General features: G+C 40.1%; 1 protein-coding gene across 3 annotated transcripts; it reads left to right on the forward strand.

Moving 5' to 3' along the window:
- The first annotated feature begins 613 nt into the window (after nt 1–613).
- rab6ba (RAB6B, member RAS oncogene family a) lies at nt 614–13,337 on the forward strand. 3 transcript variants are annotated; one of them, XM_088349696.1, is made up of 9 exons: nt 614–783; nt 856–987; nt 7,375–7,433; nt 9,245–9,298; nt 9,387–9,492; nt 11,368–11,479; nt 11,799–11,892; nt 11,980–12,046; nt 12,307–13,337. In XM_088349696.1, exons 2-9 carry the CDS (start codon nt 918–920, stop codon nt 12,369–12,371), a joined length of 627 nt encoding a protein of 208 aa, XP_088205822.1. In that variant the 5' UTR covers nt 614–783; nt 856–917; the 3' UTR covers nt 12,372–13,337. The 3 variants fall into 3 exon arrangements, with proteins under 3 accessions (XP_088205822.1, XP_088205823.1, XP_088205820.1); XM_088349697.1 differs by having other exon boundaries at nt 616–987; nt 12,307–12,395; nt 12,607–13,337; XM_088349694.1 differs by having other exon boundaries at nt 617–987.
- Nucleotides 13,338–13,413: the final 76 nt, after the last annotated feature.

Raw genomic sequence — 13,413 nt, forward strand, 5'->3', positions numbered from 1 at the left:
TGAAAATTTGTCCAGAAAGTACATGACAGCAGCGACGCCCCCAGCCTGTAAACTAGTCCAGAAAGTCTATGACGGCCACGACGCAGTTTCCCATCTCTGCCAGCTTGTCCATGCAGGCGTTCACATGCTTCAGGTCAAACGCTGGTCCACTGACTCATCTCCAAATCGTCCTTCTCCTTCGTATCACCACCAGGCAGGCTGGACAATACAGAATATGAGGTGGACATCAATCATAATAGTTGTGAGATCCCCAACACATCTGCCCCAAACCCCCCACGCCCGTGGGAATTTAATATTCATGTCTGGCAACGGCCCTGGTTGAACAGATGATACCAAGAATACAATGCTCATATTTCAAGTTTTAGCATTTGGGTAGTTTATTTTTTATTTTTTATGATTCCAATTTGTTAGTGTATATTATTCCATCCAAACCCATTAAACAGAGTGTAACATTATGCAGACGTATAATTAATGTGAATTTCCCTTCGGGGATGAACAAAGTATCTATCTATCTATCTAATTTTGTATGGGCGTAATATTTTGGCGCTACTTGACATGACATCATTCCTCCCTTCGGGTCATCTCCTTCGGCAAATTCCGCTGACTGCGCATGCGTACTAAGCTACCAAACGCGTGAGGATAGGGGCGGGAAGAGCTACCCACCCAGGACCATCCGGAGGGAGCGAGCTTCGCGTCCGGGTTTGTGGCGACTTGTCTCCGTCACAAAGTGAGCGGAGGATCGCCAAAGAAAGGCATCAAAATAGACTTAGGGGGATAAAAGAGGTAGGGAGGAAGCGGAGAGTGCGTGCGACGTCGTCCCCGGCGTCCTTTTCTCATTCAGCATCTTCACCACAGCCCGTTAGTGAGCCAGCCAGTTTGACTTCCGGCGTCCACCGGCCGCCCTTCGCTTAGTCAACATGTCCGTGGCCAGTGATTTTGGGAACCCATTAAGAAAATTCAAACTCGTCTTTTTAGGAGAGCAGAGCGGTAAGACAACGTTTTATATCCCTTTTATGGTTAAAGTTCTGGATGTTTTCTTCCTGTGGCGGAAGGGGGTCACGTGATGTGGATGCACCTGCCCGGTAATCAAGTTCATTTTGGGACAATTATCACCTAAATACGTCTAATGTATTGTTTATCCATTATCAACATGAAAATGTGTTTTAATGACTATTTTTTGTAAGGATACACTAAGGGCGTCTCCCGTGCGTCGAATGTATACCATTTAAAAAGTGCTGTCGTTCACTCGTATAAGCCAAAAATGGTGGTCAAAAGTGACTTGGCTGACTGGTTAAAGTTACGCGATTGTTGTTGGTCTTATGTCAACTCAAAGGTTGTAGTTAAGCGTTGAAGTTCTTCTAAGGCAAGTACAGTTTAGTTGCCGGGATCCAAAATGGACCCTCGGTTTTGTCTTGTTTTTGCGTCCACAAAATCCTTATTCGAGCTTTCTTTCGATGACGTCATCTAGTCTGCTTTATATTTTTCTGCTCGTTAAGATGTCTTTGTGTAAAGTACACACATCAAAGGGACTGTGTGTAATATTTAGTGGCTCCGAGTGGTTAATAAAGACTTTGATCCATTAAAAAAATGAGTACTGAGAAAAAATACATGAACTATCGTCAAAGTTCATTTAAAAAAGAAAGAAAAATCACAGGTCAAGAAAGGTCTGTCTTTTTCACCGTGACATCCCTTCTTGGATCAGCGCCATGTTCTTCAGATGTCCTGCTGCCATGCTCTGCCATCTATTGGTTAAATTAAACACATTGGGGCGTTTCATGCTGAGCTTTTTGAGTTTTTCCTTGCCCGCATGTCTGTTTCAGATCAGGGGAAGGTGTCATTGTGGCTTGCGCAGTCCTTTGAGACATTTCGTGACTAATGGCTTTACAAATAATTGTGACTTGACTTAACTTGGATTGAGCCTGGGTTGAACCAAACAAATACTATCGTTTGATCGAGGCTTTCGACACAATGAATGTTTTAAATCAGGGGTCGGGAACCTTTTGGACTCTGTAAACTACACCAGCACGTTTTTTTTGTTGTTTTTTTTGGATAGCCACACCAAATATTGGGCCAGAAACTGGTTTACACCATTTTACAGCTGTAGGCCAATGCCAACATTGCAATGCTGCTCAATGGTACCATTGGAGTGTGGTTTCAAACCACTATCAATGTGAAACAAGGCTGATTTCTCTTTCCAACTTTATTCAACATCTTCCTGGAAAGGATCATTTCCAAAGCTCTGAAGCAACATGAAGGTACAGTCAGCATTGGGGGACACAATGTCACTAACCCTCAAGTCATGTTTATTTGTATAGCCCTTTGTCACAAGGAGTCTCAAAAGGTTGCACAGACCACAGATTTTTGCAAACTGCTGACTACACCGTCCCCTGATTTAAAACCTACATGAGGGCAAGGAAAAACTCAAAACCTCAACATGAGGTAGATGAAGAAACCTTGAGAAGGGACCGCACATGAAGTTATCCCCCCCTCCTGGATGACCACGCTGCAACGGATGTTGCAATAACAAATAATACAAAAATATTGTCAACGTGTAATAAAGGTCATTCATAAGCTATAAAATTGAAGTGTGTTTTAAGCCTAGATTTAAACATTTCCACGGAGTTTGCAGATCGAATCTCGGTGGGTAGAGCATTCCACAGCCCTGGGGCCCGACTGGAGAATGCTCTCGGACCTGTGGATCTCTTCGTTTTGCTGATATTTCCGTATTGGTAGGACAAGAACAGAAACTCGTAGATCTGATCAATCCCCTTGAAAAAGCTTCAACCCAGTATGGGATGGGAATCAGCACAGAAAAAACAAAAATAATGACAAACAACCCCCATGGTAACACCACAAACCTCACCATCAACCACCAAGAGCTTGAACCCGTCACCAAAATTAAATATCTTGGCGCTGTTAAAACAGAAGAAGGGTCAGATCCAAAGCTGCACTTGCCAAACTTAAACCCATGTGGAGGGACAAGAACATAGCAATGAAATCAAAGATCAGACTCATGCAAGCTCTGTTTTCTTTCATCTACGCTTGCGAGATATGGACTCACAGCAAAACTTGAAAAAGAATCCAGGCCATGAAGATGCTACAGGAAGCTTCTAGGCATAAGCTATATAGCCCATGTTACGAACAAAACGGTGCGCAACACCATCAGAGTGCCCTTTGGACCCTACTAAGAACTGTCTCAGTGGTATGATCACTTCACAGGATCATCAGGACTGTCTGAGTTAATCCTCCAGGGCACAGTCTAATGGGACAAGTGGAGAGGAAGACTGAAAAAGACCTGGGCCGACAACATCATGGAATCGAAGGGTGCCAGCTTTACCACGAAAGCAGGCCAGGAACCATCAACAGTGGAGAAAGCTGTCCAAAGTTTTATTTTTTATTTTTATTTTTCCCTTTTTTTTTTTCACGAGAAGGATACCGGTTTACATCAGCTATGGAACGTTGTTACAATTTTAACCTTGGGAATCGAGTGGTCATGACAATATTTGTCCTCCATTCTCTTTAATAGATTTGTCTCTTCAACATTTTTTGAAATTCACAAACATTCGTCGTCAAGCGTGGTATTTATCATTCATAGATTTTTCATTACTTGCACTAACTATGCTTGGATAAATATCCAGAAAATGGTAGGAGGCAGACGTCACACAAATATGTATTTTGATGCATCTCTTTGGCTGGGAGACATGGAAAATATCATAATGACATTTCTTCTCGCCAGCTAAAGGTAAAAATGTGTAACCGCAGTCCTGTTACATTCCCGGCCTAAATGCATTTAAAAAGTGTTTTATTGTTTCTGTTATTTGTTTTTTAACTCATAAAAAGAGCCCCACCTGGCATGTGAGCCATTGGTTCCCAACCCCTTTCATAAATTGGGATGACTGTCTTTATTTTAGGTTTTCCTCTATTGTTAAAGTTATAAACTTACATTTGGTGCTCAATGTACGATATTTATAAAAGGAAACTATTCTTAAGTGAGTCAAGAGCTTTTTTGAAAATTTGTTGCATAACATTCTATCACAGATGATCTAAAATTGTGTAAATTTTTGGCAAGGCACACTTCCTTGGAGTATTATTGTACGGTAACCTGTTTTCATTCTACAGTTATGTCACATCATGTATGTTTTGGTTACAAAGAGGTTCAAATTTATTCACTGCCCACCCCCCAAATCACAATTTATATTTGTCTCCAATAGTGGTAAATCCACGTGTTTGCCTCTCCAATAGGTTAAACGTGATATCCTGATTAATAATCATGTTTACGGAGAATCAATGAAGCAGTGAAATCAACTCTTGTTGTTTTCTATCCAGGCCTGGCATGGCGATCCACCTTGCTGAGATGCATACAAACAGATGGATTTTGCAGCTTTGTAGTCTATTCTTATTAAGAATGCCACGTTTCATTCGAATGTTTAACATGACTTAGAAAGAGGTAATTTGCAAGGTGGATAAAAATTCGGCCACAATTGACAGTTCAGCAGATTAAATATTGAAATATACAAGCGGTAGAAAATAATTGCTGTCATCCGAGCCGCCAAATGGTCATGTTTCATGTCTTTTTTTTAACAGTGTGACTAGTCAAATCTTTACAGCTCTGCTGCTTTTTAGGCATGTAACTGTATGCCGCGTCAAATGTATTCTACTAGTCTGTTCAAGAATCAAATGTGGCAGGTCCCAGCTCGAGGGGTCTGTGACTGACATGTGAGCCGTAATTGCAGATAGAGAATCCCTGCAGCTCTCTTGCGTCATTTATTCTTACACTTTGCCCGAACAGAATGAAAAAATTACTTTTTGGGGTCAACAATTTCTGTCTGTTAAAAAGGACAAACATGTACAGTATTATGAGGTATTATTCTATCATTCTTTATTTTCATTGAGGAGACGTTGGGAACAGTGGGGTTCCATTTAAATAGTTTCTACTTCTAATAGTTTTCCCCCTAAGATATTACTGTTTACCATTGTACTCATTTGAATTGTAGCAATTGCACCCCAAATAATCTGTGAAGAGAGGAAATATGGTTTTCCCTGATGACACATTTTTATTTAACCATACACCTTTTTACAGTGTGAGAATTTTAATCATGCGGAGGTATCTAGGGAACAGAATCATTTAAAAGGTCAAAGGGGATTTTCAACCTCATTAAGTTTTAAACGGAATCAACTCTCTGGGTGGGGGAAATGGTAATTAAATTAAAGCCAGCTCACCCAATTAGGAACCATGTCCTCCTGCCAGGTTAAAGGTCAGCTGCGTATTAATGATTCTTTACAATGGACCTTGTTATGCGTATTTCAAAATTCGCACCGAGGGGAAACTGCTTATCTTGTTCATTTCTAACCACAGGAAATACATAAGCAGCACAATCGATAAGCTCACACTAATGCTCGGCACGTGGGTGCGTGTAAAATAATTTTACTTGTACAACAGTTTACTACTTACTCATTTGCAAATTGCTTCCTTAGTCTTGATGCCAATCTTGGCACAACTCTTGGCTCAAGTAGTACAAATGCATCAAACTACTTATTCTTGTTATGACCTGTCACATGTGGCAATACAGAATAAGATAGTAGCTTGTTTAATACAAGTAGGTTCATTTTTGCATTTGGTTGTTATTAAAAAACGCAGGATTAAATACTTGTACCATTATTTTAAGGCTGGCAGGGGATCATGAAATACAGTCTGACTAAAGAACATTTTTTAATTGAGTTTCGCTTTAAGATAAATATTAAAGATAAGAAATAGCATCTTTTTTTTAAGAGCTTTTCAAATGTATTGCACAAAGCCGCACTTTATTGCTAATAGCAGTGAGGAAACGCTAATAGGACACTGCATCCTGCTAACACACGCTGATTGATGCTTGAGTATAGCTTGCAGAGTAGCATATCGCTTCAGTGATTCAGCAATGTTATCGAAGTAGCCAAGGCTCAAGGATCATGTGACTTCTGACCACCAAAACCATTCAGGCTGTGTAGCGTTTGCAAAATATGTGACAGATTGATGGATTGTCAAGTCTGACTGGAGCAGTTTGTTATGGTAAAAACTGTTTTGTCACTATTTGATGACTTTTAAAGCAATTACAAACTATTTTATGGAGTGCGAAGTTATCTAGAAAATGTTATCACTTTGCACTTTTTGTCTTGTAAGCTTTCATATCAATTGTTTTACTTTGTCTGGAGATGTGGGATCGCCAAGGGTTACCTAGTATCGAAAAACAGGTATTTTCATGTAGGCCTAAAGCTTTTTAATTTTTCTGGGCATAGATGCTATCATCTACCTGGAGGAGGCAATCTAATGTTGCATCCTGTCTGCTTTCCTAGGGCTAATGTGGGATCACACCTGGCAGCACTTGTATAGAATCATAAATATGTGCATCTGTGTGTTTGTTTTACGTCTGCAGTCACAATTCCCCAATAGTCCATAACAGTGGAAAAGTTGTTTTTCTTTTTCCTCAGTGGAGTTAGTGTTGTGTATCTATTATTCAGATGCTACTTTGTAAAAGTGTGTCTCATATAAAAAAGTACTATGTCAACAAGGTGATATCATTGCTTTTCAGTCATCAAGTTGGTAGTTTTTCAGGCTGTTTTGAAGTTTTCCCTTCAGTTTGTCACCTCACTCAATAAGTTGAAAGCAAGTCAGCTTGTTTTGTCATTAGTTTTCAGGTTGGGTCAGAAGTGAGTGAATTATTTATGTCACTACTTTCACGAATGCTATGTTAGTGGGTTGATTTTTCATCATAGTTGTTGCTTGCTTGAGAGAGCTTGACTGAAGCAGTGATTTAAAAAATTAGCAAGGCATCATTAAGATAATCATTATCTATGCATCACGTTGTGCCTGAGAGACACGCACATCAGCGTTGGTAATTAGTCTTCTTGATTAAAAGTCTTTGCCAACACAGCAGAGCTCATTAGAGGTTGATGGAGATTCCCGATAAGGTGAACCCTTTGAGTAATCCTTTGTTTCAAAGCGTTTGAACGCAACGTATAGCTTACACTATATGGAATAATCACAAGGCAGACAACGGACAATGCTTTTGGACATTAATAATCTCTTTATATGGATAAACTGTCTTTTCCTGGATGAAGTGGTGACCTTTTCACTTAAATTTCCAGATTTGAATGAAAAGTAATTGATTTCGTTCCACTCCATAAACAATGAAAACACAGCTGTGTCCACGTAAAATATTTATCTATTTTATTTCCAGTCACATGGAAATAAAGTGACATGAAGAGTACTGTCATGTCATTCTTCATCAATAAGAGTACAGTAGTGTGTGCAGTGGCTTATTTGCATGAGGCCTGTTCTATTAATTGTTCATTTCAAGACAACTTTGCATTTCCCTTTAGTGATGTTTTCTCTTGCAGTGGGAAAGACGTCACTGATCACACGCTTCATGTATGACAGCTTCGACAGCACGTACCAGGTAAAAAAAAGAAAATCCTGACCAAGAAAAATCAGTCACATAGAGTACGTTATACGCTGTTGAAAATGTGTTTAAATGAAGCTCACAAAGCTTTGTTCACTTGGGTATGCAGGCTAGTACCTCAAGGGAGTCTGAATCGGATCATCTCCCCAAGAATGGTCTAATACCATGACAAACGTACAATTGTTCCATCAGTTTGCTGAAATGGGCAGTTTGGGACGTACCGGTATTTTAAGGAGTGACTAAAGATTGTCATTTTGAGAAAGTAGCACGGGCCTTGGAGTGAATTTATTCTCTCTTTTGCTGTTGACCCAAATGTTTCTGGCTAAGGAATTACCCTGGCAGTCATTCTGAAGGAAAGTACAAAGACAAATGGCAACTGTCCTGCCCTGTTCTGATCATTCTTGAAATCACACAGTTCAATTTTCACTCTGCTCCCTTGTTGGCAGAGAGACTAATAAGATGATTTGTCCCTTCCAAACTGTGCTTTTACGACTCGAGGCTTTCTGTCCATTTCTGAATGATCACCCATCTACTGTATTGTAAAATTTGCAGTAGCACCAATTTAGGACTCAACTGTCCCTGGTGGCCAACATACATTCACAGAGAGGGTCACACCACAGGTATAATATTTTTATTCTCTTTTATATAAAATAATTGAACAAACAATATATCAAGCAGAATAACCAATACTTGACACAAACAAAATCTTTTTTTTTTTTTTTTTTTGGGGGGGCAGGGGCAGAACTGGCCTGGAGCCAGTCTCCCTCATGATGCATGCTCTTTAATCATTTAAGAAAATGTAGTAAAAGATTCACAAGGATCTAATGTGTTCATATATAGCTGGATGTGTGTGGAGGAATCCTATTTTTAACATCTGGGCCAAAAGGAACCCTAAAACCTTTTACTCAAATATTAATTGTGATGTCAATGCCTTGTTATGTTTCCCCTTTTTTGTTTGGATTATCCTTGTCTTTTGTATATCGGTCAATGGTTTAGTGGGTTAAGGCTAAGTACAAACCTTTTTTTTTTCTGCCGCTCGACCAGACTGCTTGGTCCAGCCTGCGCCGGTCGCTGGCATCGCCAAGGAAACGAGCGCGTGACAAAGCTGCTGATATTCCACGCGGGCACCCGCTGCACCACCTCACACAGAACACCACCAAACGTGAATGCCATGTCCCTAACTATTTAGAAGCAAAATATGAAAAATTAACAAGACAAACGCCATGAAAGAGGATTCAATGGCAAAAAACACAGAACAATCATTCAAATTAGTGAAAGAATGTTGGTGTTCCATTTTAAGGATCATTTTAATGTGTATGTATCTTTAAATGGTGCTACAAAATAATCAGTGTGCCTTCCTTTCAGTTCTCATAGTTTGAAGAAATAATTTATTCAGGATTTATTTTGGGCCGGATCACCTGAGGACATCTTCGCAGCAGAAAGCCCGTGCGCCTGGAATCGCATTGTTAATTACCCGCCAAGAAAAAAAAAGCCATCTGCTTCAGTTGAGGCAAAGGCAGTCCTGCTAAATGTTTCGAAAGAAGAGAATAAAAAAACCTACAACTTTGTCCTTTTCAAAGTCTACTAAATTCCTTTGTTAAAAATTAAAACTAAAAATCCAGATAGTGTAATGAAATGTGTTTTGTGGTATTTTAGATGCCCACTAGTGGCATGACATGCATATTACAACATTACATTCATACATTCCTTTACTCGATCGTTTTTTTTTTTTCCCTGTTAAATCTTTGAAAATATGAACATTTTTCTATTTTTCCCCTCACATATGTTGTTTTCCCCCTGCTCACAAGGCGACCATCGGAATTGATTTCCTCTCGAAGACCATGTACCTTGAGGACCGAACAGTAAGACACTGACTTGAGTCCTTATTTGTTAGGTCATTTTATGTTTAAACTATCCCCCACGTGTGTGTGTCCTCCCACCAAACCTCAGGTGAGGTTGCAGCTGTGGGACACGGCAGGACAGGAGCGCTTCAGGAGCCTCATCCCGAGCTACATACGCGACTCCACAGTGGCTGTGGTTGTCTATGACATTACAAGTAGGTTTTACACACACTCAGTAGGAACAAAACAATGTTGTGTGATACCCACACCTATTCAAAAGTGTACCAAATCCATTATTTCACAATTCGTATACATTTACCACAATACTATGCGTCATCTCAAACTCAGTTTTTTACCTGTAAAGTAATCCTTTGTTTTTCGCAGAGGTCACGCTCCAAAAATAACCCGTGCTGGGCAAAATCTGTGAAGTAGATTTTTTTTACAACTATTACAGAATAAAAAGGTTTATTATATAATGAAACCACGGGAACCCCGTTTACAGGCTCAATTATGTGTTTTAAAGGATAAAGGAATTGTACTTTTATAATTTTTTTTTTTTTTTTTTACAAATAACTTCTGTACTGTCAAATTATAATTATACCCATCATTGTGAACTAGGCATTGGAGCCCGGCCCAGAATTCCGGTCGGGTTGGCCCTAAAATGTTTTTTTTTTTTTTTATTCAGTTGATTTTTATAAATGATCCACCCGTCATTGTAATTAGTTTTCACTTTTTTTTGTGGACGATCCACGATGGATTCCGTCCCCCTCTTGCAATTTTGTCCCTTTCGCTTGTCTGCACGCAAGCGCTTGTTGCCATTTTCGCGCGTGTCGTTGTCGTATTCCTCAAGTCCTCACAAATAGAATATGAAAATGTGGGTATGCTTCGAGCTTGTTTCCTCTATTCAAGTTAATTGGTCGGGCTTGGCTGGCCTATAATACCCGCCGGCCCAGTTCGGGTCGGGCTAGATTTTTTTTAGGCCCAATCCTCTTGTATGAACTACCTGCTTCAAATTATGGAGTTAATCACCGTCCACAATGACCCGAGTATCTGGATTGAACCGGGGAAAAGGAAAAATGATTATGAAAAATTACAGTTTTAACAGTGACTCGGGTGTTTCACTGCTCTTCTGAATGAGCTCTGCAGAGTTTTCTTCTTCTGAAGTCCACTGTGTAGGTGCATAGTGGGCAGCTTTTGTCGCTCTTTTCTTCTTGGCAAAAAGATGCTCATACACAGACATGCCACCAACGAGTACGTTAAAGAACTGTAATGAACTTGTCATCCAAGGGTCCCATTCTTGAGCTGCTTGCTGAAGTGCAGTGGTCAAAATTGCAAGAGAATGTGCACATCCGTGATGTAAATTCGGCAACCTGTTTTACATATGATTCCATACTGAACCACAGCATTACTGACGCACAGGTAAAGAAAAGGTGAACACGTTGCACAATGAAATTTTGCAAAGTGGCAAACCATCTATCCATCCATTTTCTGGACCACTCCTCCTTACGAGGGTCGTTCGGATGCTGTAGCCCATCCTAGCCATCTTCGGGCAGTGGGCAGGTGACATCCTGAACTAGTTACCAGGCAGATGAAGGAAAGACAGAGACGGACAACCATTCACATGCTCATTTATACCTTGGGATAATTTATAATCGGCAATTGACCTGCCATCTTTGGAGTGTGGGAAGAAACCGGAGATCCCAGAGGAAACCCACACCGGCAGGAAACAAACTTGCAAACTCCACATAGTGAGGCCTGTAACTGGATTTGGACCTGTGAACTGTGCTGCTGATGGGATAACCAATCATCCCACCGTACTCCAGTCGAGAAATCATGAAAAGTAAACTGTCACATAACAAGGGATTACTGTATATGTCATTCAGTGCAGGTTAATAATCTGTGTCTGTATCACACTTAATCCAATTTAATGTATTTTTTAATTCTCTTATTGAAACAATACATTAAAATACCACTAATGTCAAAATAAATGAAATAAGAAATAAGAATACATTAAAAATAGCTACATAAAAAGCACCAACCTCTTGCGATTGCTGCTATTGACGCTTTGCAATCTCTCCTTGCCTCAACAGACGTGAATTCCTTCCAGCAGACATCCAAATGGATTGATGACGTCCGAACTGAGAGAGGAAGTGATGTCATCATCATGCTGGTGGGAAACAAAACAGACCTGGCAGACAAGAGGTACATGTTGCCCACCTGCTGAAACAGATTTTATGTATTTTCGGGCCATGGTTAGGCAATATCGCTGTGAATGATGATGATGATGATGATGATGAACAAGCTTCAGCATCAGTTGCAGTCTCTGCTTGTGCAAACACTAGCAATCTTTAAGTGGACTGTTATACAAATTAACAGTCCTATAACCCTTTAGCCCTACCTTGGATATAAACAGTATAACTGGTAAACGCAAAGCATTACCCTGCTCACCCAAAAAAAAGAGATATTGCTGGATTCTCGTCCTTTTAGAAACATGATGTCCCTTTCCACATATGTTGTTCAGACAAATTGGCATTGAGGAAGGGGAAAAGCGAGCTAAGGAGCTTGGCGTCATGTTCATTGAAACCAGCGCCAAGACTGGCCACAACGTCAAACAGGTAAAACACATGAGGACCATCCTTTTAATGTGCTGTAGAATCTGAATTTTCTGTTTTTTGTTTGTTTCTTGGTTTTCTCCCTTGCAGCTGTTCCGCCGTGTAGCTTCAGCTCTTCCTGGCATGGAGAGTATGCAAGAGCCCTGCAAAGAAGGCAGTATCCTTTTTTCCCAAATATGTCCATCTGTGATAATGTTTTAAAGTGGAATAGAAAGGTTTTGACGTCAGTCTGAAATACGTATTCGCCAAACTGGATGTTGCCGTTAAGCCTTTACTCATGCTAAACAGCCTCACCAAGTGGGAGGAATGGGTATTACATTACATATTTGCCAGATTTAAGACTCTGAAATACCTTATTTTTTACATTTGGCAAACCTGAAAGTGTGACTGTTACATGTCCTTAATGATCTCCTCCAGTGATAGACATCAAGCTTGACAAAGTACAAGAGCCGCAGGCGGGCGAGGCTGGCTGCTCGTGTTAACAGCCAAAAAGTTTTGGTTATCATGTACGTCGTGGCCCACCCCCATACGCTAGTCACTACATCGTAGCTTCCAATAGATTAACATCCCGACTGCTAGTCATTGCTTCCAGAGAAAAAGAGGTCAACGTTGAAGCTGTCCAAAAAAAAAAAAAAAAAGTTTACTCTCTTTTTTGGTGTGTGTGTGATGTACTGATAAAGCCACGCCAACACTTTGTTTTTGTATTTTTATATTCAGGGACAATTCTCAAAATTTTTGGAAGCACCTAACCTTAGGACAGACGGTCACAATAGAGCCACAAATGCACTTTGGAATGTCCATGCATGCTTCTGTGTCAGGTAACCTAAACAAACATGCACACACAATATTGGGTTTTCCACTGTTTCTATATACCATGTATGTGTCAATGTGCATGTAACATTCAGGTATTGTCGCTGGTGTGTAAATATGTGCGCTAACCTAAATACCCTGGATGAAGTTTGCAAAACTACTCAAGTGGTACTTGACAGTATTTTGCCAATCATTAGTTTTCTATGGTCAGGCCTGTGTCCAGACCTTGGATGTTTCACTTTATTTGTGTGTATCAAATCTTGTATAGAGAATATGTCTTATCGGTTAATATTTTTAATTAACCTTAATGTCAGAAAATAAACCTTCATTTTCCCCATAAAGAATATACTTTCTGCGTAGAATTTCACATTAGATATTTAACAAGGATTGTAGGATTACATGTAGCCTTACTGTCAAATCAGCACTTTTATTTATTTTTAATTTTTATTGATAGATGATTCTACAAATGGTTCTTTGTATTTATTCCTGGTGAATAAGCACCCCGGTGTCCAAATGTCAACAAATGTACTGATGATTGTGCAGTGGGGCGGGGTGGCGATCTTCGGGAGTACCGCTCTCATCTCACTGACTGTACAGAGCATGGCTCTAATAAAGATTTCTTGCCAAACATGGCACAACTCTGTGGTTTCTCAGATCAACTAAACGAGACCAAGAAGTTGGTGCAGACATGGACGTGTAGCTTCTCTACTGAGT

Source organism: Urocampus carinirostris, chromosome 12 (assembly GCF_059441175.1).
Source record: "Urocampus carinirostris isolate Australia breed hairy pipefish chromosome 12, RoL_Ucar_1.0, whole genome shotgun sequence".
In the NCBI taxonomy this organism is placed as follows: domain Eukaryota; kingdom Metazoa; phylum Chordata; class Actinopteri; order Syngnathiformes; family Syngnathidae; genus Urocampus; species Urocampus carinirostris.

Excerpts from the sequence above, each read along its gene's own strand:
- rab6ba (XM_088349696.1), top strand. The coding sequence starts at position 918 with ATGTCCGTGGCCAGTGATTTTGGGAACCCATTAAGAAAATTCAAACTC. Across the intron at positions 988-7,374 it reads CTTTTTAGGAGAGCAGAGCG|TGGGAAAGACGTCACTGATC; the intron begins GTAAGACAACGT and ends TTTCTCTTGCAG. Across the intron at positions 9,299-9,386 it reads TGTACCTTGAGGACCGAACA|GTGAGGTTGCAGCTGTGGGA; the intron begins GTAAGACACTGA and ends ACCAAACCTCAG.